Genomic DNA, 27,846 nt, shown 5'->3' on the forward strand with positions numbered 1-27,846 from the left:
CACATTAATGTTTTTTTAAAAATCCTCGACTACTAGTTCAACAACCTCCTCAGAATTCATGACCTAGTTCTTTACTCCAGCCATTCACAAGTAAGATCACATGTCAGACCTCACCATCACCCGTAATTGTTCTGATTATAGCCTACCCCTCGATTTCTACCCATGCTTTATTCCTTAACTTACTCATCTTCATCATTATCTCCAGTCTCTCCAGCCCTTCCCCACCAAATCCAGCACCCCTTCTGCCTCTCTCTCCTTCACAACCTTGATCCTATTTCAACCATTTCAACAAGAGCAGATTTTTGTCTTTCTTTATATCTCCAATGCTTTAGAGTACAATGAACGACACATTAGGAGCTTAATAGATGCTTATTGATTGGTTATCCTCAGCCACAGAAAATCCTTGCCCCCTTCATCCTAATGTTGTTCAAGTCTTGTCCAAAACCAATTCTGGGTCATTTTCATTTTCTATACTACTACCTGAATGTGGCTGTAGAAAGTCACAGAATTCTGAAAAACAGAAGCACTATGAATAATGTCACCAATCTTATCTGAGTTCTCACTGATGGAATATTTTTATTTTTCCCTGATTGACAATTATATTCAAGTAAAAAAAGATGTAAGATTAAAAAAACGAAACTCTGAACACCTCCTTCATAAAAGCCAGTGGCAGAAACGCCTTTATAAAGAATATGCAGAATATATTAATCCGTGTGTAGGATGCCGAGTTACTGTGCAGCCTCTAGCTCTTTTCAAGGCACACTGTAGGTATAATATCCTCTAAGGCTCTTTCTGATACCCTACCCTAGATCTCCCCGGCATTAGTGCCTCATCCCAAAATAACTTTGTGTTTATTTGTTTAAATATTGTATTATCTCTTTCTGCCGCTGAACAATATATATTACACAAGTCATTTTTATCTCTGTACCTGTAATATTTAGAATAGTACCCTGCACATAGTAGTGCAGTGACTCTACAAATGATACTTTCCTCTTCACCCAGTAACTATTAATTTAAGGGCAACTGCCAAATTATTCCTAAAAGGAAGAAATAATATTGCCTTCTGCTCCTGTTATAAGTATTTTTGTTTTGTCTAGACCCACATTAATAAAGATAGACATTGGGGCAGCTAGGTGGCGCAGTGGATAGAGCACCGGCCCTGGAATCAGGAGTACCTGAGTTGAAATCCGGCCTCAGACACTTAACACTTACTAGCTGTGTGACCCTGGGCAAGTCGTTTAACCCCAATTGCCTCACTAAAAAAAAAAAAAAAAAAAAAAAAAAAAAAAAAAAAAAAAAAAAAAAAAAAAAAAAATAAATAAATAAATAAATAAATAAATAAATAAATAAATAAATAAATAAATAAATAAATAAATAAATAAATAAATAAATAAATAAATAAATAAATAAATAAATAAATAAATAAATAAATAAATAAATAAATAAATAAATAAATAAATAAATAAATAAATAAATAAATAAATAAATAAATAAATAAATAAATAAATAAATAAATAAATAAATAAATAAATAAATAAATAAATAAATAAATAAATAAATAAATAAATAAATAAATAAATAAATAAATAAATAAATAAATAAATAAATAAATAAATAAATAAATATGGACATTCACATAACTCCAAATGCCTCGCAAAAAAAAAATCCCAAAAACCCATGACCTCTTTCCCTAACCACATCCCCTGAATATTTACTTAATTTATTATTGCTTAATTCATACTGCTGGCTATACACTAACAAATATTTACACTACTATCATTGGCTTATATTATCGAACCTTTATAACTTAATAACTTTGAATTTTTAATATAAAGGTTTTACAATGAAAATATCAACCTTATCTATAATGCCTAGGCTGTATAGTAAAATAGCCTTTTGAACTATAGAAGAGAACTTTTCCAAATTCATAATTTACACTTAAGAGTTGCTTTTAATACTTACCTTCACTTTGGGTTTAGGTGCCAGAATTACCTTTTTCTTTGCCCTAATTCAAGAAAGAAAGTTAAATGTAAGACTAAGAATAAAACTACTTGAATGGCATGGTGTTTACACCAACTATCTGCCATTTACCACACAAGGCCATGTAACACACAAAATCACACACACACACACACACACACACACACACACACACACACACACACACACACACACACACACACACACACGAGTTCCTTTGTGAAAGAAACCTTGTTTTATCTCCAAATTTTCTACAACACCAAATACCACAGTATCTTATATACAGTATATTTATGACAAGCATTTGTTAAGTGAATATATTTTCTGCAAAAACTTCAATTTGAGAGGCCAACATGAATTAATACACATAATGGAATAAATAATATTTTTAAAAATTATTCATTTATAGTATAATACAGGAAAAAGAAGGCCTTCAGATCTAGATTCTAGTCCTGGCTGTGCCACCAGATAGATGTATAATGCTAAGCTAGTCTCTAGTCTCTCTGGGTCTCAGTGTTTTCATTAGTAAAATAAGAGAAAGGGTTAAAATAGATTATCTCTAAGGTGCCTTTATGGTCTCTCACTAGTATTATTCTGAATCTATGAAATACTTATACCCCAAATTTAAATAGAGCATTCCTTAAGCTATTTTCTTAAGTAACCAAATATTTTTCCTATAATCTAGTTTATAGTATGAGTATTCTTTCTTCATAAATACTAAGTTGTACTATTTTACTGGCCAAAATACTTTGGTAGAATCTGAATTAAAGATGTTTTTACGGCATAAAAATAGTAAAAGGAAAAAATAGCCAAGGTAGAAAAAAAGGAAATCTTTTTAATGCTGAATATAATAAAGCAAAAGAATAAAAAAAGAAAAATACATTAAAAAATAAACATTATTTAAAATCATAGTTAGGGCTGTCTGTCTTCTATCCTTAAATCTGTTCTGAAATGGTGGAACAAGTCTGGAATTTACTATGTGAATAGGTGCAGAGAATGCTGAAACATGACAAAGGGCCAGAATATAATTTCTTTCTGAACCAAGTAAACATATTGTCAAGCCTCAAGAAGTTATAAAAAAGGGGCAGCTAGGTGGCGCAGTGAATAGAGCACTGGCCCTGGAGTCAGGAGTACCTGAGTTCAAATCTGGCCTCAGACACTTAACACTTACTAGCTGTGTGACCCTGAGGAAGTCACTTAACCCCAATTGCCTCACTTAAAAAAAAAAAAGAAGTTATAAAAAAGTTCTTCTAATCCTTAGAAATATATATATATATATATATATATATATACACACACACACACACACACACACACACACACACACACACACACACACACACACACACACACTAGATATTTTAAGAAAAACAGGATCAGGAGTTTTCCTTCTACTTTTAAGTGAATGGCAATTATGGAAAGGGTGAGAGCTGCACTAATGATGTTGCCTTTGAAGAGAAAAAAGATAAAACAACAAGAAAAAAGATTTACTTTAATGGAATTCCCCAATTTACAAGTAAATAAAATTTACAAACGCTTGTAAAACCAGGTCAACCTACACTCATTCCCCATTTTCTTCTAGGATATAACTCCTCAACAACCCCTGTTATTTTTCTATCACTACCACTAAAAGCCCTGTGAAGAAAATTCAGAATTCTTAGACAATCTGTGAGCTCAGAGGCAGAGGAAAGAAAGGCAAAAAACAGGAAGCTTAGAGAGCTGACTTAGGGGACAGACTCTCAAGAGGGGCTGGCTTTTCTATAAGGTGGTCTCCCCTGCCCAAAATTCTCTTACACCCTGCTTGAATTTTTTCATTTGGTTACACTAAAATCCTACCAATTATAGATTAACTGAGTTAATCAGTATCTCCTCTTAAAAAGGCAAATATATTCGGAATATTAAAGAACAATAGTATGCATAGGTCTGCTACAATAAGTAAGCTGGTCTGCTACAGAGCACTGATTAACTACCCTGAGAAAATGAACTTTTGACCGAGGAAATGTAAACTCTTGTAGTACTCTGAAGCATAAAGAAGGTAAGGGCCAGAGGGCTACAGTTTGGAAGTTAGGACAATATTACAATATAAATAAATAAATAAATAAATTACTCTCTCTGTCTCTCTCAAGAAATTAGAAGAATGGGGTAATAGATACCAGGAGAGAGCCTGGAGGTACAGAAAAGGAAGTGTGAGGATTTATAGACAAAAATCTGCCTATTTCAAAGATTTTGCATAGTAAGCCTAAATTAAGAAAAGAAAGTGAAACTCTCTCCTTTCCTCTTACACTACAAGGTCTCATCCTTATAGGACTCAGGACTCAGGACTCAGGCTAGTAATAATACTATTAAAAACACACTACTTGGGGCAGCTAGGTGGCACAGGTGGATAGAGCGCTGGCCCTGGAGTCAGGAGGACCTGAGTTCAAATCTGGCCTCAGACACTTAACACTTACTGGTTGTGTGACCCTGGGCAAGTCACTTAACCCCAATTGCCTCACCAAAAAAAACCCCAAAACTGAAACAAAACAAAACACACTACTTGAAATTTATATAGCATTTTTTAAGTTTACAAAGTGTTTCCACATTCTTATTTGATCCTTAAAATAACTCTCTAACAGTCATATATCAGATTACTAATAGCACACTTAATAGATGATAATTAAGACTCAGATAGGTCAGAGATTCAGTAACTTATTTAAGGGAACACAATAAGTGACAAGAGCTGAGTTTAAAACAAATTTTCAGATTCCTAGCCAAGTGTGCCTCTCAGTATTGCCTTTTAGCTAGTTGTCTACAGACTTATGGGGGGCTAGCCTTGGAAGCCTAGTCACTACTTAAAGTGACATTATTTTTAAAGGAAACTGTGTTCTAAGTATTAGCAACCTACTTACAAATGAACTTCTGGAACACAATTTTGTATAGTGAGGGCAGCCTGTTTACTTAACAAATTCAGTCCATCGCTTCATTGGATTTTTCATTTGTGATTCCTTTTATCTCCTAAAATTCCTTATTATCAGTCAAAATGGGTTGAATACCACTAATTTTCCAGAAATTTTAAGAGACTAACATAGCACGATAATTGTCAAATAAGGTAAAATGAAAGCAAATGAGATTTTTTTAAAAAGCCTCTGTATTTACTCACGGAGCAGAAGTGAGATGATTGTGAACACTTCGGCTTTCCTTAAAGAGCATTCTAGAGACAAAAAAGGCAGATCAACAATGTTACCACTGAATTTTCACTCAGTTATTACTTCCCATTATCTACCACTTAGAAGATTACTGACTTGGGAAATACCTGAGCTACGGATAATCACTTGTTGGATAGATCTCTAAGTTCTTACCAAAGTGGCTGGAAGGGGAGACTTTGCTTCTAATTATTCTACTGACATTTAAGGCTTCAGCATATCTAACTGTGGGATAACTGATCTCATTTTCTTTTCTATTAACTAGAGCTACAGTGCAAAGAGGTTTGAAGTCACAAAGGCTGGATGACCTCTCAATTTGCTGAGGCAGGTGATCCATACGTGGACTATGAACCTTTCAAATATTTAGAGGTGATTTCATTGAATCTTCAACGAAGTCCTTTTGAAAAATCTTTCAATGAAAAATTCTAGTTGTCTGCCTCCTGTAGAAGCTGATGTTCTCGTTTCCTACATACTCTAGATTGTTTTTAATTTCAAAGTAGCCACCCATAAATAATCCTTCTATTTTTGCTATTACTGAATTTCTAACCTAACTAATACAGTCTTCTCCCCCCAAATTTATACTGTTTTTTCGAACCTTACCCTATTCTTCACTTTCCCATACTATTGGCAAAATAAAAACACACAAAAAATGTGTCTGGTAAAAAAAAAAAAATCAACTTTTTGTATTTCCATATTCTCGTGTCTATATCTATCTTATCTCTTTAATAAGGATATAAACTTTATAAGGTAGGAAGACTAAAAGTTTCTATCTGGCTGTGTATAGTGCCCAGCACATAGTAGGCTCTTATCAAAATATTTTTTAAAAGTTTTTAAAGTAACATAAGGAACAAGATGATACACAGCTTAGGATGCTAAATTTCTTACCTAGCCTGCATCCAGCCCTTAGGCCACAATGGTTTCACTTCTGTCTCCATAAAGGTCTTAAGATAATCCTCAGCAGATTGGCTTTTATTTGTCTCTAGCTCATAGCATCCCAACTTAATCTTGACAAGGTTACATAACAAAGCCCTAAACAGGAAAAAAAATCTGACTATAAAAACTGTAGACAATTATTTAAAGAGTTCAAGAAATGAAATTAGGGTAAGAGACACCTACCATTTATAAACTATCTGGTAATGCATTTACTCTACTTCTAAAACAACTTATTTACATGAAAACGCTCACAACTAATGCAACTAATGCTTTTTCAACCAAACCACTAAGGGCTGACATAGGTTAAAAAAAATAGCGATATCCCAATTAAGGAATACTGGCCAAAAAAGATGGAAAAGACAGCTGATTTACCTCACAAAGACACTCTCCTTATTACTAATTTTTGGACCTAATCTATAAGAACGACAGGAAAAAATGTATAGCTTCTTAATTTACTCTGGGGAAATGAAAAATTTGTGGGAAAGTATCATATAACAAACTGTGTAATTCAAATTACAGAAATGAGAAAAAATCTAAAGCAAAATAACTCTCTTTAATATAAATCTTTTCTCCATACTAGTCCTTCCTTCACAAGATCTAGTCTTCCATATCACTGGACTCCTTTTATTACAAACCATACTGTTGCATTACACAAATAACTAGAAAAACAGCAGGATATATAGTTAAAATATACCTAATGGTATCATCCCAGTGGAATTTTTTTCTTGGTCCTATGACCCGTTTTCCTGGTTTATCATCATCATCATCCTCGGATCCATTTTTTTCTCGTTCTTCATCTGCTTGTGACCTAAAAATGAATCATTTAATTTCATGTGAAAGCAAAGCCATAGTCCATGACAAGGTGTACAGGGGATCAACATTTCCTTAGAAAACACTGAATTTAATGTTAGCTCTCAAATGATGTGGTAAAGAAGATCTTTCTCAGATTATTAGTCAAATAATAGCAGATAGTACTTTGTCTCTCAGTCCACAAAATATTTATTTGGAGCCAGAACACTCAAGGTGGTCATTGCGGATATTACCTGGCCAGTGTGAGCTGTGGCTACATTTTAGATCTTGATTACAATATATTCATTTAATGGAGCTACTTTTTGTCTTGATGACATCATGGGAGCAGTGGGCAGTGATAACTCAGCCTGAGTAGGGACTACAGTACCGGGACATTTGGATTTTTACTCTAATACGGGCAATCCTCAGGAACCAAAAGTTCTGGTCATGGGACAGATTAAATGTAGGAATCTATCCAAACTGAAGTTATACATACCTAACACTCTTAGCTTGACTTCGAGCCTGGCAGTCCTCCTGATACTTGAACAACTGTTCAGGCATGACATTGCTGACAGCCAATTTCAGTTTTTGCAATGGTTCTCTTAAACGATCATCCTGGGAGAAAAACAACAAAAAATTTTCAAGCAAATCTACAAATGAATGCTGGAAAAAAATCTGAAGGAGACATCATTTCAGATTTTAGGAAATATATATTCTAAATCACAATTAGGCCTCCAAAATAGAGATGTTCTAAAAATAATATGCCCAAACATACTGGAGTAAAGTTCCATGTTAAAAAAATTGCATAAAACAATGTTAAGTTGTTTTTCCACCTCCATTTCATCTTTCTTGGAGAGTCACTATTTATCAGTTAAATCAACACCAGCATACTTCAGTAGTCAATGTGAACACGTATCCATGACTTAAATTTATCACCTAACCTACTTCCAACTTAAAAATGCAGGTTTCATTTTATCTGTACAAGTTAATTCTCCACAAATTTAACTCTTCCTAAATGTGCACATGAACATTAGGCAATTAAAGCTTTAAAAACTACATGAGAATTCTATTTCATATTTTTATATGCATTTATTTGAAAGACATCAAAGTTATATCTCATTGGTCCTCACAATTACTTCCTAAAGAAATCTATAATTTATACCTGGTTTGAAAACTGGACTAAAAGAAAAAGTTAGCAAAAAAGAGAAAAAGACCTATTTGTACAAAAATATTAATAGCAGCTCTTTTTGCGGTGGCTAAGAATTGGAAATCAAAGGAATGCCCATCAATTAGGGAATGGCTAAACAAGCTGTCTTATATGATTGTAATGGAATATTATTGTGCTATAAGAAATGAAAAGCAGGATGATTTCAGAAAGGTGTGGAAAGACTTATATGAATTGACTTATAGTAAACTGAGCAGAATCAGGAGAATGTTTTGATGAAGAACTGTTAATGACTTAACTATTCTCAGCAATCATGACCCAAGACAATCCCAAAAGACTAATGAAGCCTATTATTCACCTCCAAAGAAAGAAATGATATTGACTGAACACAGACTGAAGCATGCTATTTTTAACTTTCTTTCATTTTTTTTCTTTTATTTGAGTCTTCTTATACAATATGACTAATATGGCAATGTTTTACATAGCTGCACATGTATAACCTATATCTGATTGCTTACCACGTCAGAGAGGGAGGAGGGTAGAGAGAGAGGGATAGTATTTGGAACTCAAAACTTTAAATAAGAGAGATGTATTCAGTCCTATCACAAAATCCTAAGACACAGGATCATTAATTTAGTTCAGGAAGGGATCTCTAAGGCCATCAGTTCAATCTCTACTTTTTATATGAAAAGAAATAGAGGCCCAGAGCTTTAAGTGACTTGCCCAAGGTCATACAGCTAGTAAGTGTCTGTATCAGGATTTGAACCTGGATCTTCTCAGGGCTATCAGTCCCCTAACTATGCCATGTAGTGGAGGTGGAATGAAACCTCTAATCCAGCACTATTTCTAAGATTTATCGACTATTCCAATTTCTCAACCAGGCAACTATGTTCAAGACATATACAATTTGAAAGTAATGAAAAATTTCCACAAGTCCCTCAATGAAATAAGCTTCATAACTATTTCAGACCTCCTACATTCAAGATAAAGTTCTAAGACTTAGACACGTCTTACCTGAACATTGAGATGCAGCTTCTTTAGACGTTTTACCAGTGTGTCTTTATTACATGGTACAAAAGCCTCAAGGTGAGAATAGACTCCACTTCGGATGCCTGGGCTTTGTTCCTGTAACTGTAATTCAATGCTAAAAAAAAAAAGCAATTAAAAAATTGCTATAGATTTTGGTAGGAAGCATTATGCAGTAAGCAGGGAATGGCTGACACAAGTACACCACTAAGTCTATTTTCCTTTGATCTCCCCACTATTCCTAGATATCAGAGACAGCAGGATGTAATTGGAATATGGCACTGTATATATGCAAGCATGCATTCGGGGATGTTGAGCCCTGATCTCTTCCAAGATTTAACCCTGTATTACCAATTACATCAGCAACTGACATTTCAAACTGGTTATCTTAAGAGACATCTAAAATTCAATATATTCCAAACTAAACTCTATTTCCCCAATCAAACACTCCCAGTCTTCCAATCTTCCTTATTTTAGTCGAAGGAACCACTAGCCTTCTGAATCTCCTAGGTTTGTAACCTTGGCATTTTTTTCAACTCCTCACTCTCCCCCACTTTACATACTGTATTCAATCAATCAGCAAATCTTGCTATTTCTATCTTTATAACATCTTTTGCATCTGACCTCATAATAATAATTGCTGTTGTTCAATCATTTTTGTGTCTGACTCCTTGTGACCCCATTTGGGGTTTTCTTGGCAAAGATACTGGAGTGCTTTGACATTCCCTTCTCCAGGAAAATAGGGTTAAGTAACTTGCCCAGGGTCACATAGCTAGTAAGTATCTGAGGCTAGATTTGAACTCTGGATGAAGAGTCTTCTTGACTCCAGGCCCAGCACTCTATTCACTGTCACCTAGCTGCATAATAATAACAACAACAACAGTAGTAGTAGTAGCATTTATATAATTTTTTAAGGTTTGAAAAATACTTTAAAAATATCTCATTTTATCCACAGAACAACTCTAGAAGTTGGGTGTTATCCCCATTTTAAAGATGAAGAAACTGAGGCAGAGAGAGATTAAGTGATTGCTCAGGGTCATATTAAGGTTAATAAGTTTCTAGAGTCACATTTGAACTCAAGTCTTGACTCCAAGTCCATTGTTCTATCCACTTTGCCACCTATCTGCCCCTTCTCTCAATTCACATACCAACTACAGTCAGTTCTGCTATTATTTCACATTTACATTTTCCAAAACACCATGCAATGCAAAAATCACACAATAAAAACCACAGAGCTCATAAGGAAAATAGGGCTAAGGACACAACACTAAAAAATGGCAGCACAGTTTTTTATACATGTTAAATGGTTAAGAAACATACAAATTCTAATAAATAGAGGCCCTGTTCACAAGCAAGCTGTTTGACCTGCCTCAGGTCACCCCATAGGGTCGGGCTGGCAAAGTCTCTAGCAAGTGAGACAGACTACAACTTCAGACCTCACGCCCGAGGCCATGGCAAAAGGGCTGATAGTGAGGGTTTAGACCAGCCCTTTTTTCCTCTGAGCTCCTATAGCACCAGAACATACACAATAAATGTGGCACTCAAGCCTGACAAAGACATGATTTTGTTTATGGAGGTGGGTGTCAGAAGGGTTGGCACCTGTGAACTATTGTAAAGTGGTAGACATTTCTTGCTGAAGAAATTGAACTCAAAATTTGAGTTGTGCTCAAAATGTTCCCTAATTATATCAATCTTCCTGGAACAAATTTGAAAACAAAAGTTTTCAAAACATGGTTATAGCAGAACTGACTGTCCCTTAGTTCAGACTCTCATCATCTCTCATCTCGACTATTGCAACAGCCTCCTAATAGGCTCTTTGATTCAAGTCTTTCTTCACTCCTGTCTACTCCTACAGGCATAGTGTTGCCAAAGTAATTTTCCTTAAGCACACATGTCTGACTGTGTCACTCCCCTACTTAATTAACTCCAAGTCATTCCCTATTGTTCCCTGGATAAACTACAAACTCCTTTACTTTTTTTTTTAACTCTTTTACTTTTGAAGCTTTTCATAACTTGGTCCCAAATTACATTAAAGCTGTACTAGACAGAGCTTCCCTCCTCACTCAACCAACCCCTAATACAATCTTTGGGTCAGTTTTTTGGTTTTGTTTTGTTTTGGTGAGGCAATTGGGGTTTAAGTGACTTGCCCAGGGTCACACAGTTAGTCACACAGCTAGTAAGTGTCAAGTGTCTGAGGCTGGATTTTGAACTCAGGTCCTCCTGAATCCAGGGCCGGTGCTCTATCCACTGTGCCACCTAGCTGCCCCCCCCCCCAATACAATCTTGCCAAACTGGCCTACTGTCTGTTCCTCACACACATTTTCTCTCTCATCTCCACACCTTTGCACTGGCTGTCCTCCATTCCTGGAATGCATTCCTTATACAAGTCTCCATCTTACTATTTTTTGGTGGGGCAATGGGGGATAAGTGACTTGCCCAGGGTTACACAGCTAGTAAGTGTCAAGTGTCTGAGGCTGCCCCCTCTATCTTACTTTAAGACACAGCTTCAAGCACTATGAAGCTTTTCCTGAATCCCTCACCTGCTAGGGTCCTCCAAAGTTACTTTGTATATGTTTATTAACTTTCTAGTGAAGCTGTATATATTTTAAAGGCACCTGTTTCCTGCATTAGAATGTAATTAGCTTGGGCAGCTAAATGGTGCTGTGGATAAAACACTGGCCCTTGATTCAGGAGTACCTGAGTTCAAATCCAGTCTCAGACACTTGATACTTACTAGCTGTGTGACCGCAGGCAAGTCACTTAACCCTCACTGCCCCTGCCAAAAGGAAAAAAAAAAGAGAATGTAATTAGCTCCTTAGGAGTAGAGATTGTTTCATTCTCTATATTTGTCTCCTCAACAGCTAGTACAGTGCCTGGTACATGATTCAATCAGGAAGTTTTGAGTTGATTTCTGCATCTAAAACATAGTGGTCCTGGTCCTGGAAACTCAGGATATTTACAGTCTAAAACCTATGGGGAAAATAGGAAAATATGTCTTCAACATAGTTCAGGTAAAGAGAGTAATATTTTTCCTTATCCATGGCAATTTCTTTCTCAACTCTGTCCTAGGAAAAATACCAACACTTTCTCCAGATGAACTTGTAGAGTTTCCCTTTATTATGTTCTAAGAACTACAGAACTAAATAAGTTTCCTTATGTAACTTACCTTCCAGGGAACTCAGATAAATAAACTCAATAGCGTTCAGCATTAAAATATATAACTTATTTCAAATGTCTGTTAACATCTATTTCCTTTTAACATCTGCTTACTTTAATTGTTTTTTGGTTGTTTTTATTTTCAATTAAACTGTTTTGTTTTATAAGGAACCTTAAGTTCTTTTTTTGGAAATAGGAAAGGAATAAATCCTAAGCAAACAAATAAGAATTTTAAGAAGTACTTGGCCTAGCACTTTATCAGTGAGGAAAAATGAGGGAATATTCAGAAGCTAATAGGGATAAAATGTCTTTGGAGAAAGGATTTTCTGGTAAGTGTGCTTTTTTCTCAAAGATGGAAAAATTTGTATGTGGCAGTTACCATTGCATAGAGTTGTAGAGGCTCAGAACAGTCACTGTAATGAAAGACCACATTAAGATGCAGCCTCAAGCTAATTAATAAAATATTATCAATGGAAGATATACAGAACAGGAGGATGATATGAAAATTTAGACAATACTCTTAAGAACTTATACCATGGCTCAACTTCTTCAGAATGAAGTGTATCTTTGGAAAGAAAAGAAGTCCAGCTTCCTTATACAGAAGGGATTGGAGTGCCTACTATGTGCCAAGCACTGTACTAAGCAATTTATACAAATATCATCTCATTTGATCTTCACAATAATCCTGAATGGTAGGTACAGTTTATTATCACATTTTACAGTTGAGGAAACTGAGGCAAACAGAGGTTAAATGAGTTGGCCCAGGGTCACAGATCTAGTAAGTATCTGAGCTCAGGTGTTCCTGATTCCAGGTTTAGCTCTGAGCTAAGCTGCCTCTCAATTAGCCAAAGAGGAGAAAACTTCTTTGGATACTGGCTGTTCCCATGACTACGCCAAAGAAGGTAAGAACTTCTCTGTCCCTCCCCTGATACTTCACGATGCTACCCTCTTCTGGTTCTCCTTTCAGGCTCCTTTGCTGGTTTATTGTCCATATTATTCTCACTCTGTGTGGGTATTCTCTGTTCCTGGGCTGTCCTCTCTAATGGTAACCTCATCCATCCCTCATGAAGTCCTATGCGTTTAATTACCATTTCAATGTAGATGACTCACAGACCCAATCTGTCCCTAAGCCTCAGTCTAGCATCACCAACTGCCCGCCTGCCTGTTAAACACTTCAAAGTGGATATCCTGAGACACTTCACACTTAACATCTCTAAAACAGTACTCAACATATTTCCTAAAAACAACAACAACAACAACAACAACAAAACCCCACCCTTCTATCAAAATTCTCTATTTCTGTTGAAGGCACCAAACTTTTTCTAGCCTCTCATATTCATATCTCAGCATTATCCTCAACTGCTCCCTGTCTCTGACCCCTCATACTCAATTAATTGAAAAAGCTTGCTGTTTCTATTTCCATATCTTTTGCACTCAATCCCTTCTCTTATTTTAGGACAATTCATCTTAATTTAGGCCCTCAAAATCTCTTGCTTAGTTTGCAATGGCATCCTAATTGTATCTGTGGCTCAAATATCTCTCCACTCTAGCCCATACTCTAATAGGGGAACAAGGGAACAGGAAATAAGCATTTATTAACCTATGTGCCAGATAACACACTAAGCACTTTACAAATATCTCATTTGATCCTCTTGACCATAGGAAGTAGATGTTAATATTATCACAGTTTTACAACTGAAGAAAATGAAGCAAAGGTTAAATGATTTGTCCAGTATTACACAGCCTGGAAGTGTTTGAGGCTGAATTTGGACTCACATCTTCCTGACTCGAGGCCCAGCATTCTATGCACTGCAACACCTAGCTACTTAATACTACCAAAGGGATTTTCCTAAGTGCAGATCTGACCATTTTACTGTCCTACTCAAACTTCAATGGCTCCCGATTGCCTCTAGAATAAGAAAAGCTCGTCTGTTTAGCTTCTAAAGCCCTTCACAATCTTGTTCCAATTTATATTTTGAGCATCATGTGTATTACCTCCCCTCCTGCACTGTTACTGTGCAAACCTATCCAACTAACATTCTCTCTATTTCTCACATCACTTTAGCTGTAGCCTCAGCTATGCCTTTGTACTGGCCATCCTTGCATGCCTGGAATTAACACTCTCATTACTTCCACCTCACAGAAGCTCTCTCTTTCTTAAAGATGCAATTCAAATATCTCCATTTCCTGATTCCAACTGCTAGTATCTTAACCTTCACTAAATAAGTAGTATTAAAACTACTTTTTACTTATTCTCTTTACATATGATCTTGTTATCTTATCTCCTCCATTAGGACATAAAATTCTTGAGTAGATTCATTTCATTGTTTTACTTTGTATCACAAGCACCTAGCACAGTACATGGCACACAATGCCATGGAAGCATATTAAGGCTTCCATTGTCTTAAAGAAAATATTAAGAAAGAAAGAAGTATTTACCCAGTCTCAAGTCCTATCCAGATTCACTTGAATGAAGAAAATCTTATTAGCACTTAATCTTCTAGGGTAACAAACTTTTCTCTCCTTTAAAAAGCCTGTTTTCTGTGAGGAAACTGTATGAGGTTAAGAATATATTCTATGGTGCCAAAAAATGGATTATGGGTAATAATCAGATTTAAGAGTGGGAACCTCCTTTACTTAAAGTCACTGCCTATCTCTACCCTTAACCAGATAAAATAATTTAAGAAATTAATCTTTAGGACGAGGCTACATCTTAAGTCATGATTGTATGCATAATCAACTGAACTTTTATTTTATCTAAGCTCCACAACTATGTTCTATTATACTGTAAACTTTTCCTTGCTCAGAAATACTATAAATTTTAACTCCAAGATGGCTAATGGGAGGTAAATTTCCAAAGGCATGAGGAGATTCTGGCAGTTTGGACTTTTCTCTAAGCAGAAAAATGCTTAGATTAAAACAATCCAAATTATAAAATTGTTTCTGTCAGTCTTGTGCTTAGATGTTTAATGTTTTAAATGTTTGTTGTTTGACTGATTTCTTCACTGAAATACTTTCTTGTCTACAAAATCGATAATTCTAATCACTAGAAAATAAAATGTTATTTGTGAACAGATTCATGAACTAACCTTAATGGTAACTTCACGTTTCAAAAGTTAAAGGCAAAAACAGTAGAAGTGCTGTTCAGAACTGATATGGCTGGACAACAAATGCACTGACCAACTCAAAGAATGCATAGAAGAGAAAGTGTGGTATAATGGATGGAGGGCTGGTCTCTGAATCCTTAAGACCTGGGTTCAGGAACTGCCTCTGACACTTACTGGCTCCTGTGTGCTAAGCCCCTTAACCTCTCAGTGTTTCAGACAACTCTTTTAAGTGTCTGAGGCTGGATTTGAACTCAGGTACTCCTGAATCCAGGGCCAGTGCTCTGCGCCACCTAGCTGCCCCCCCCCCCTTTTTTTAGTGAGTCAGACAACTCTTAAGACTGCAAGTTGCAGAAAAGGTGCTGGCTTGCATTAGTAGATGGAATTTTCAATGTACAGAAGATGGAAGCAAGTCAAAGGAAATGAGGATTCCATTCAGCTCTATGCAACATAAACTTATTAAGCACCAAATGTGTGCAAGGAACTGTGTAAGGATACTGAAGGACATAGTCCTATAAGAATATTGTCAAGGGTGTTAAAGCCTAGAATGATAAGAGGTGGTGATGAACAATGGGGACAACAATGCCTAATACATGAGGTACTAAATGTTTGTTGAATGATTTCTTTTTGAAGAAAACTTTCGATTCTAAGAGGCCAAGATGAGGACAGGATGCACTCCAAGGATGGGATTTACCCAATACAAAGACAGATGGGAGACAGAATGTGGTATATGAGGTACAGCAAATAGGCCAGTTTGGCTAGCCCACAGAATATGCAAAAGGGAATAAGCTACATTGTAAAGAGCTTTAAAAGTCAAAAAAGAAGAGTTTGTATTTGATCTTACAGACAGCAAGGAACTAACCACTGGAGATTCTTAAGCAGAAAAGACAGACATAGTCAAAACTGTGCTTTAAAAGCAGTATTACTACCACTATTGTTTTTTTTTCCCCAAAGAGATCATAAAAAAGGGAAAAGGACCCACATGTACAAAAATATTTATAGCTGCTCTTTTTGTGGTGGCAAGGAATTGGAAATTATGGGGCTGCCCATCAATTGAGGAATGGATGAACAAGTTATGGTATATGAATGTAATGGAATTCTATTGTGCTGTAAGAAACGATGAGCAGTGGGGCAGCTAGGCGGTGAAGTGGATAAAGCATTGGCCTTGGATTCAGGAGTACCTGAGTTCAAATCCAGCCTCAGATACTTGACAGTTACTAGCCGTGTGACCCTGGGCAAGTCACTTAACCCTCACTGCCCCTCAAAAAAAAAAGAAAGAAAGAAAGAAAGAAAGAAACAATGAGCAGGCAGATTTCAGAGAAACCTGGAAGGACTTGTATGAACTGATGATGAGTGAGATGAGAAGAACCAGAAGAACATTATACACAGTATCATCAACATTATATGTTGATCAACTATGATAGACTTGATTCTTCTCAGCAATACAATGATCTAAGATGGTTCCAAAGGACTCATGGTGGAAAATGCTCTCCAAATCCAGAAAAAACAAAACAAGACTGTGGAATATGGATGCAGATTGAACCATACTATTTCTTTTGGTTTTAGTGCTGTTGTTTTTCTTTTTTGAGGTTTTTCCTTTTTACTCTGATTCTTCTCTTATAATATGACTAATGCAGAAATATGTTTAATGTTATTGTACATATATAACCTATATCAGATTACTTGCTGTCTTGGGAAGGGGGGAAGAAAAATTTGAAACTAGAAATCTTATAAAAACAAATGTTGAAAACTATCTCTATATGTAACTGGAAAATAATAAAATACTTTTATAATTGTTTTTTTAAAAAGCAGTATTACTTTGGCAGCTGTGTAGAAAACGTATTTGAAAAACAACTGGAGGCAGAAACCAATTAGGAAGATACTGCAGTAGTCCAGATGAACTAGGATGATAGGTACATGAAAGGAGAGAAGGAATGCAAGAGACATTGTAGGTGTAGAATTGACCAGACTTGGCCACAAAATGGATTTGGGGAGGTGAGGAACAGTGAATAGTTTAGTATAATTCCAAAATTGCAAATCTGGGTAACTGGAAGTATGGTACCATATTTAACAGAAATAGGGAAATTAAGGGGCACGGTGGTTTTGGGGGAAGGAGAAGGATATGAGGAGATTCTATCTTTCTGGACTTTTCTCTAAGTAGAACAATTCTTAGATTGAAATAATCTAAATTAACAAAACTGTTTCTGTCCAACATACAGAGAATAAATTTTCTTCCATAGCACTTAAAAGATATTTGTTAACTGACTGATTTCTCTACAGAAATAAAGACTTACTTTATTTATGTAGCACCTACTATGTGCCAGGCACTGTGCTAAAAGCTTTACAAATATCTAATTTGATCTCATTTGATGGTAAGTAAGAACCTCGTTGTACTCAATAAATTGAAGTCACCAGGCCCAGGTAAATCATAACCTAGGGTGTAAAGAAAGAGCTGGCAGTTGTAATTGTTGAGTACCATGAGTAATCATTGTGAGATCTTACAGAAATCTACCAAAGGCAAATGTTCTGATTTTTTTTTATAAAGGGAATTAAATGGAATCTAAAACTATAGCTCAGTGATCCTGACTTCTATTTCTGATGAAATTCTATTGATAAAGAGATGGTTTGTGAACATTCAGAAAGAAAAAAAAAGTCAGCATGGTTTAATTAACCATTAGATCATGTTAGACTTATCTCATTTCCTTTTTTGACAGTAAGGCCACAGAAGTCAGAGAAATGCCAAGAACAAAGTACAATTAAATATCAATAAAAGATTTAGAGTCTCATACTATCCTTATGAGTAAGATAGATTAATGTGAGCTAAATGACCATAAAAATCATAGGATCAAATATTTAGAACTGGAAATACAACTAGAAATTAAAAAATGCAAGTTGGGGTGATCAGGAAAGGCTTCATGTAGAAGGTGGTGCTTGACCTGTATTTTGAAGGAAAAAAGGGATTCTATGAATTGAAGGTGAAGAGGAAATGCCTTCCAAGCATGAAGAATACTCAGTGCAAAGGAAGAGAGATAGAAGATGGAAACAGAAATAGGGCTAGTTTGGACAGACCAGAGTGCAGGAATGTGAGTAATGTATAATGAGGCTGGAAAGACAGGCTCAGATAAGGTTTTGAAGGGCATTATATGTTAAAACAAATGAGTTTGTGTTTTATTTTAGAGGCAATACAGAGCCACTAAAGCTTACTGGGTAGAAAAATAATATGATCGGATATGTGCTTAAGGGAAATAACTTTAGAAGGAGTATGTAGGGTTGTTTGGAATAGGGAGAAACTTAAGTCAGGGAAAATAATTAGAAGATACCTTCCGGGGCAGCTAGGTGGCACAGTGGATAGAGCACCAGCCCTGAAGTCAGGAGGACCTGAGTTCAAATCTGATCTCAGACACTTAACACTTACTAGCTGTGTGACTTTAGGCAAGTCACTTAACCCCAACTGCCTCACCAAAAAACAAAAAAACAAAGAAGATACCTTCCAGGCAAGAGGTGATAATGGTCTGAATATACTAAGGTCATGGCTATAGAAATAGAAGAAGAAGGGTCAGATGTGAGAGATGTTGGGGAGGAAGGAAAGACAAGATCTAGCAACTGATTAAATATGTGGAGTGAGAAATAGCAAAAAGAGTCTGCAACTAAAGCTATAAATCTGGAAAACAGAAGAATAGTAGCACCTTTGACTGAAATAAGGAATATGGTAGCAGGGTTGAGATGTCTCTAGGACATGCAATATGAAATGTGCAAAAGGCAATTAGTGAAACAAAACTAGAACCCACAAGAGAATGGGGCTGGATGTGTAATCTTTAAGACATCTGATCAATGGAAAATACTGGATGTTGGAGGGGCTGTGGGAAAACTGGGATGCTAATCGACTGCTGGTGGAGTTGTGAAAACATCCAACCGTTGTGGAGAACAATTTGGAACTACACCCAAAGGACTATAGAATTGTGCCTACCCTTTGATCCAGCAATACCACTGATTGGGATATAAACCTAAGACGCATCCCCCAAAAGAGAAAAAGACCTACTTGTACAAAAATATTTATAGCAGCACTCTTCATGGTGGCTAAGAATTGGAAATCAAAGGAATGCCCACCAATTGGAGAAAGGTTAAACAAAGCTGTGGTATATGCTGGTGGTGGAATAATATTGTGCTATAAGAAATGAAAAGCAGGATGATTTCAGAAAGGCCTGGAAAGACTTATGTGAATTGATGTATAGTGAACTAAGCAGAATCGGGAGAATGTTGTATGCAGTGACAGCAATGTTATTTGATGAAGAACTTAACTATTCTCAACAATATAATGACCTGAGACAATCCCAAAGGACCAATGAAGCACACTATTCACCTCCAAAGAAGGAACTAATATTGATTGATTGAACACAGACTGAAGCATGCCGTTTTTCACTGTCATTTTTCCTTATGTATAGCCCATATCTAATTACTTATCACCTCAGAGAGGTCGAGGGGAGGGAGGGAAGGAGGAATAAAAATTGAAACTCAAAACTATAAATAAACAAAACTATAACTACCAACAGAAAGTAGAGAGGCAGAGAAGATTCAGAGAAGTAGAATTGAAGGGGCATAAGAGAGTACTTGTAAGCATGAGTTATTGTAGCAGTCACTTCAGAAGGAGGGGAAAGACATCAAAGATTCTGTAGAAGTAGACTCAACAAAACTTGGCACATGGTTGGATAGGGCAGTGGAGAGTCAGAATGTGAAAGAGGGAAAAAAGAGTTAAGGACTCACAAGGTTACAAATTTAAGTAATTTAATCAGAAAGATAGTGGTGCCTTCAACAAAAACAGATGAATCTGGACAAGTTATAGGTTAAGTATGTGTTAAGGAACCAGGGCAGGGAGAGAGGGGAGGGAAGGGCAATGAAAATGATGAGCTCCATTTTGGACATAGTACATTTTAAATACCAATGGACAACCAAGATAGAGATGACCAGCACTACTGATCTAGAAAGAGAGCAAGGCTGTGTAAATTCTGGAGTTATTTACTGGGATGAAGAGTGGAACAAAGCATAGAAGTTATAGACATACAGACTTGGGCTTGATATAAGGAAAAGCTTCTGAACAATTAGAGCTATCTAAAGAGGAGATGGTATTGGCTCCTCCTCAATTATAGATCTTTAAGGAAAGGCTGAGTAAACACTTGAGTGTACTGGAGAGAAGATTCTTAATCAAATACGGAATGGACTGGATAGTCTCTGAGGCCCCGCACATCTCTGAGATACATCATGGAAGAAGGTGTCACCTAGAGAGAGTCTAGTAAAAGGGGTTCAGGATAGCACCTTTGGGAATAAGTATACTTGAGAGATACATGGATAGTTGTCGAAGAGACTGAAATGAAGAAATCATATAACTGGGAGAAGAGGACAGGGATTTGTCACAGAAAATAAAAATTAAAAAAGGATGCACAAGAAGAGGAGGTGGTAAATAATATCAAATGTTACAGAAAGGGCATAAAGGATGAAAGCTAAGAAGGCCCATTGGATTTAATATAGTGAAAAGTTCACTGGCAAGCTTGGAAAAGATAGTTCAATTAGAGAAATGAGCAGATTGTAAAGAGGTAGAGGAAAGGAGTAAAGAAGCTTCTTTCTATGAGCTAGGAAGAAAAAAGAAATAAGGAATTGTAGTTTGGGACGATTACATAAAAGATTACATGGGAGGAAACTGTGTAGGAGAATAAGAAGCTGTCAAGATGAATAGAAGGCTTTTCATGTAGCACTGGGTACACAAAGTAAAAATGTTTGTGTGGCTTTGTGACTTCCCTGAGCAGGTTCTCCAGCAAAAGAATAGTATTAGAGAAGATGAATGTTGTGACTTATCTAAAGCTGGTTAGCAGAGCAAGAATAGCAGGAGGTTGAGGCAAGGGATTCGAGTTCATCTATGCAATAGTTGACTACTGAGATCAAGGCTGTGTAGAGAAGTGAGGTCAGATATGGGGAGATAGACTATGCAAAGTAAATTTATTGAGTTTTATTGTGTTCTGAATGCATCTCATCCCTATAGCACATCACTTCCCAATACAAAAATTGCTAGCTAGGAATTCCACCTTGGAAAAAGAACTGAGCAGAAAATTCTATTTTAAGAAGCATTCTAGAGTTGTCCTGTTACTAAGAGTCTGCTGACTTGGGGTGTCATGTCCTAGAGATGGTGAGTACCTGACATCATTTTCTTGATAGAGGAATGGCTTTGTTCTTACCTTGGAGGAAAGATGAAAAAGGATATTCCCACTTGTTGATTAAAAAAAAAATCTGATCTAGGATTGTTGAGTATACTAAATGGATGAAAAAAAGAATGTGAAGAGCTCTGAGCATTACTGGAAACACTGCTTGGTAGTTCTGGCTAAAAAGGAGGGAAGTAACATAAAGGTAATGGCTGGAAGGGAATGAATCTCTGGCTTTGACTATGGAAAGGAGGACCTGGAAGAACACACTACATACAAGCCATGGGGAGGGGACTGAGTGTCTTCTCCCATCTGGTCAAGTGTGTCAGACTATTGTTAAGGTTAAAAAAAAAAACCAAACCTCTTTCTTAAGGAGTAAGAGCAGTCTACTGCAAAAAGTTGCCAGGATTAACTAACCATTAACATTTATTAAGTGTCCAGATTAACTAACCATTACCATTTATTGTGTCCACATGGCATATAGAACTTTATGATTTACATCTGTTTACATATTTGCTTTATAAAGACTGTAATCTCAATTAACTCTGTATCACTCAAAAATGCCATTCTCCTCAATCACCACAACTGGGCATACTTTTTTTTTCCTCTTCAGCTGGATCTTGTCAATTCAGTGATAGTCTGTCAAAAAGATCCTGTTAACAGTTTTATACCCAGCTCCATTAGGGAATAACAGTCAGCATTTGTTACAATCTTTGACCATACTCATTAACCCATAGGCTGATCATTATCATATTCTAACCAAGTGAACTCAATGGCTATTAAATTGATATGAAGCATATACATATGTGTGTGTATATATACCTACATATACACACACACACACACACACACACACACACACACACACACACACACACACACACACACACACACTTTCTTTCCCTCAAATTCTCTTTCATTTCTTTCCATTGGGCCACAAACACTTTTGTAACAAACATTTATATAATTTATATTAATTCTCATTGAAAGTCAATAATTAGGGTAATAATTTTTCTTAAGTCCAGAGAAATAACAAAGTAAAACAATGTAGTGAACCTGGTATTTCATGGAACCTCAAAATAGGAAGGAGCCTCAGAAACTATCTAAAATACAAGCTATACTGGACCAAGAATCCCCCTCATAATATTCCCAGCAACTGGTCACTTAGCTGTCACAGGAAAAGCTCTATTTAGTGAAGGCACCTCCATGAAATATAATGTAGAACCACTGTTTTTTGTTATCTAACCCAATACACTGTTTCTTTTTAATAGAAACAAATGTAACAATTAGCTCAGGGGTTCTTAACCAAAGAAATTCGTTACTTACTCCAGTAGAATGTTGTTCATATCCTGTGTGAAGAATTTTTTCCTACCTTCTTCATCAAAAAGCTTGGCAGCCTAGAACATACACAGTATAAAGTAAAAACTAATGTTTGCTATAACTTTCATAATAAACAAACTATCTCGAGATAAAGATTAAATACAAAACAGAGAATCCAGCAACCTATAGCCCTTCATCCTATTCAGATATCTTCTTAAAATCAACAGGAAACATAGAGCATCCTCTTCCCATAATATTTCCAATAAACATTAAATATTTAGAGTAAATCCTCAGGATGGTCCAGCAATAGAATGAATCTATGATGAAAATGCATTTCTTAAAAGGATGGTCAACGCAGGATTAACCACACAAAATAGTGGGGAATAAAGGCACCAGTAAATCAAATAATTTTATTTGGTGTTTGAACAGTTTATTGTATGCATACACTAGACTATATTGGTTATGGTTATTATAAATTTCAATTTACTTCAAACCAATGACACTACACTGTCCAAAGACTCAACTTAGGAAGGGCTGACTATTAAGACCTGGTTTGCTACTGTAGAATGTAGGATGACCCCGATGCTGTAAAGCACAATACAAGAGCTATCTATCCTCTCTGTATGCTTGCAACCTAACAAGAAAACCAACCCCCATGACCAAGAGTGTTCTAGTCATTTTGTGTCCCACTCTTTGCCCCCAACTATCTCAGAACTCATGCAAGACAGCTCGGAAAACACTCTCCTCTGCCAGGTTGCTGGACTCACACCCCTGCACTGCTTCTGTGTTCTTCAGTACCTGGAACTGTTATCTGACTTCTCTGGGCCTTTCCACCCACTCTACCACTGTACTGGTAGGACTCCTAGGTTTTTTCACATGGCTTGTGAATGGACATTCTTTTATGTGTTGTCTTTCCCAATTAAAGTGTGAATTCCTTGAGAGAAGGTTCTGTCTGTACATACACACCTCAACACAAGACTGGTCACATATTACGTGCTTAAAAAATGGTTTGTTTTTTTTTAATTTCTTACCTCAACAATTTCTAAGAAATTATTTTAATTAAAATGGTTGTACAATGATGAAATTAACATTCTAACAGGAAGAGAAGGAAATAAGTGTTCCTTTAGACCATCACTATCTTTAAAGTGTACTGAGGCAGTTAAATAAGACAAATGGGAGACCTGAGGGTGGACTGGTTCTGTTCTCAGAGTTTTAAAAGGAGAAGGGAAAACAGAGAGTAAATGGTCTATATTAGTGTACAAAAGAGGAATAAGGAGAGTAGAACTTGCTGTCTCTCACAAATGAGGTATATGAGATGAAGAGTTCATATAGAACATGAAGGAAGGGGAAGAGGAAGGAGGCATCAGATAAGCCTCACTCTATTTTTTTTTTAAGTGAGGCAATTGGGGTTAAGTGACTTGCCCAGGGTCACACAGCCAGTAAGTGTTAAGTGTCTGAGGCCGGATTTGAACTCAGGTCCTCCTGACTCCAGGGCCAGTGCTCTATCCACTGTGCCACCTAGTTGCCCCAAGCCTCACTCTTATCTGAACTGATCACTCCCTCTACTCAAACAGTGGCTTCCTGGTAATCCCAAGATCAAATATAAAATCCTATTCAGTATCTAAAACTCTTCATAACCTAGCCCCTTCCTAACTTCTAAGTGGTCTTCCATTTCACTCTTGTGTATTTGGCTCCAGCTACTTTGGTCTTTTGGCAATTTCTCAAATGCAAATATCTCTCCAAACTTGGTACCTTTGCACTAGCTCTCCCGCCATTCCTGGAATGAGTTGACCTTTGACCTATGACTCAGAGTTTTCTTGGCTTCTTTCAAGATTCACCTTAAATCCTACCTTCTGCAGGAGGCCTTTCCAATTCCCCCTTTCAGACTAACTTTTTATATTCTCTATGCATCTTGGATATACCTGGATATTTATGTTTTTATCCCCTATTAGAATGCATTCTCGGGGGCAGCTAGGGGGCGCAGTGGATAGAGCACCGGCCCTGGAGTCAGGAGTACCTGAGTTCAAATCAGGCCTCAGACACTTAACACTTACTAGCTGTGTGACCCTGGGCAAGTCACTTAACCCCAATCGCCTCACTAAAAAAAAATTTTTTTTTAATAAAAATTAAAAAAAAAAATAGAATGCATTCTTGTTGAAAGTAGAGATTGTTGGGCTTTCTGTGTCCTCAAATGCACAGTGACTGGCAAAAAATAAGTGTTTAATAAATGCTTGTTAACTACAAGTACTATCCTTCCTCTGGGTAATGTAAATGAATTTAAATTGCTTTCTAGAAAATATATACATGAAACATACAAAAAAAAAGCAACTTTGAAAGCCTTAAGAACTTTGATCAATTCAAAAATCAATTATGTTTTCCCAGGATCAAAGGTAGAGTGCTAGCTACTTTCTGACTTAGTGGTAACAGACTAAATATGCAAAATGAGACATTTTTAGATATGAAAACCATAACTATGTATTTTTTTTTAAACAAGGGCTTTTTTCTTTTCTTTCTTTCCCCCAGTGAAGAGGAAAGAAGGAGAGAAAAATACTTGCTAATTTTTTTATATACTTATATTTATACAGTTATATTCATAATTGGAGGTTTTCCTCCCCATGGCAGGATTTTTATTTAGTAGCCCAAGGGAAAAATCTTTTCATCCTAGCTGAGCTAACAATTCAGGAACCATTCTCCAAAGTGGTAAAAGATTATTAACAATTTTCAGATAGTATTACAAACTGTAAAGGATCATATGAAAATGTTCCAGGTCACTAATGATATGAAAAATGCAATTTAATATAACTCTGAAGTGTTAACTTCATACATTACAGTTTAGCAGATATAATTTTTTAAAAAACAGCAAGCCAATGTTGGGAAAAATGTAGGAAGAGAATCATGCAGCTTTGGTAGAACTGTAAATTGCTATTATGGATATCAATTAAAATTACGCAAGAAAATTTACTAGACTGTTTATAACCTCTGGCTCAGTGATCCAATTACTGGGCATATACCATAAAGGAGGCCAAAAACAAACAAAAAAAGAGGTGTGTATACACATAAACGCATATCTATATGTACACATACACATTTCCTTTTTTTTCTTTTTTCTTTTTGTTTAGTGAGGCAGTTGGGGTTAAGTGACTTGCCTAAGGTCACACAGCTAGTAAGTGTTAAGTGTCTGAGCTCGGACTTGAACTCAGGTCCTCCTGACTCCAGGGCTGGTGCTCCATCCACTGCGCCACCTAGCTGCCCCTATACACATTTTCAAAGCAGCACTCTTTATAGTAGCAAAGAACTGGAAGCAAAGTGAGTATCCATTAGTTGAAGAGTTGCTAAAAAACTGTAGTGTATGTTAATACAATAAAATATTATGATGCACTAAGAAATGACAAGGAGGACGAATTAAGAGAAATTTGGAGAGATTTGTATGAACTGACTCAGAGTGGAATAAGCAGAACCAAAAGAACAATGCACACAGAGTGACTATAACAATGTAAATGAAAAGGTGACTAAAAGGTAGTGAAATTCTGAATAATTAAATTAATAATAGCCCTGGAAAACAGATAATGAAACACCTCCCTCCTCTTGGCAGATTGGCTGGATACTACTTAGAATCTGGTATATATTTTTAGATATAATCCACTATATTTGGGTGTTTTTTCTTTTCTTTCTTTCTTTCTTTTGTTTTTGCAGGGCAATGGGGGTTAAGTGACTTTCCCAGGGTCACACAGCTAGTAAGTGTCAAGTGTCTGAGGCCCGATTTGAACTCAGGTCCTCCTGACTCCAGGGCCGGTGCTCTATCCACTGCGCCACCTAGCTGCCCCTTGGCTACTCTCTTATATATACCTACCTAGTTTCAATTTCTCTTGCCATGATTTTGCTCTCAACCCTAAAACCAACTGAGGCCACCTCTCCCTATTTCCCCAATTATAACTTTATAAATAAATGTCTACCTGGGCCCAAACAGTCCATACAACCCAAAATCTTAAATAAGGTCCTCTATATCACTGTTGTTCACTAACCTCAAGTAAAATGGAAAATACTTCAACCCCATACCCTTATCCCTCTCAAGCAATTTCTGGGCTCAAAAAATCTAAAAGTGAAAATCTGAAAGTTAACACATAACACCTTGCTTTCCTCACTGTTATCCTAGAACACCAAAAAAAGAGGGAGGCTCCTTATCAGAAATGGAAAATTTTTCAGTACAAAAGTGAAAGAATGGGAAATCATCTAAAGAGCTGTGACATTGCCACCCCTCTATCTGGATGCAGATTTGGAGGATCACAGCACCCTGTTCCCATCTCCAGATGACTGTAAATAATATCCTCAAATAAATCTCATTTAGAGAAGGAAGTCTCATGCATTAGTTTTCTCCTTTTTCTTTACCTAGTGTAAGCACTGAGTCCCCACAAAAACTCTGGAGAAGATTTTGCAGCAAAATATAGGAACTAAAATGAGGAGTTATCAATCAAGATTCTTCATTTTAGAACTTAAGCTTACAGAGAAAGCCCACTTTCAAACCACTGTGGTGAGTAGTGTGTAGAGAGCTAACTGAGGAATGAGTCCTATATCAGTAATGAGTCATCTCTTACCAGTTAAAATTTAATGAATTCCATTTTTGTAATACTGGTTAGTGCTCTCCATGTCTACAGCCTTCTTATTTTTTCCCCCCCAAAGCAAGTATTCATGATGTAGATTTATCTTACCTATCCCTATTTTGTGTTCAATTCACCAAGTATATTTTAAAAAATATAATGATTTCATTTAGAAGGTCTTATCAAATTCTTTGTACAATATCACTACCTCTTCATCTTCTACAACAGATGTTGTTGCACACGCTGCAATTATTTTCATGGTGGTCTTTTTTCTAAAAAATTATGAGCACTAAAATACAAGATGAGTATATGTTTATTGGAATATTTCCTATGATCTTTGGTCAAACAATAAAAACAACTTCATCATCCCCTTTCATTTGCCACTGTAAAGAAAATCTGTGAGTCAGC

At 36.3% G+C, this 27,846-nt stretch overlaps 1 protein-coding gene across 3 annotated transcripts in view; it reads right to left on the reverse strand.

Moving 5' to 3' along the window:
• Positions 1-27,846, reverse strand: part of UBN2 (ubinuclein 2) — a 119,284-nt gene that overhangs the window by 37,828 nt on the left and 53,610 nt on the right. For 2 of the 3 annotated variants that reach the window (XM_043965299.1, XM_043965301.1), the window contains exons 7-13: positions 22,850-22,920; positions 9,064-9,193; positions 7,381-7,499; positions 6,790-6,903; positions 6,048-6,191; positions 5,120-5,170; positions 1,963-2,005 (exon numbers count right to left, since the gene is read on the reverse strand). In XM_043965299.1, coding sequence (XP_043821234.1) covers positions 1,963-2,005; positions 5,120-5,170; positions 6,048-6,191; positions 6,790-6,903; positions 7,381-7,499; positions 9,064-9,193; positions 22,850-22,920 — 672 coding nt within the window. The remainder of the gene's footprint in view (positions 1-1,962; positions 2,006-5,119; positions 5,171-6,047; positions 6,192-6,789; positions 6,904-7,380; positions 7,500-9,063; positions 9,194-22,849; positions 22,921-27,846) is intronic. The other variant, XM_043965300.1, reaches the window with a different exon arrangement.

Source organism: Dromiciops gliroides, chromosome 5 (assembly GCF_019393635.1).
Source record: "Dromiciops gliroides isolate mDroGli1 chromosome 5, mDroGli1.pri, whole genome shotgun sequence".
In the NCBI taxonomy this organism is placed as follows: domain Eukaryota; kingdom Metazoa; phylum Chordata; class Mammalia; order Microbiotheria; family Microbiotheriidae; genus Dromiciops; species Dromiciops gliroides.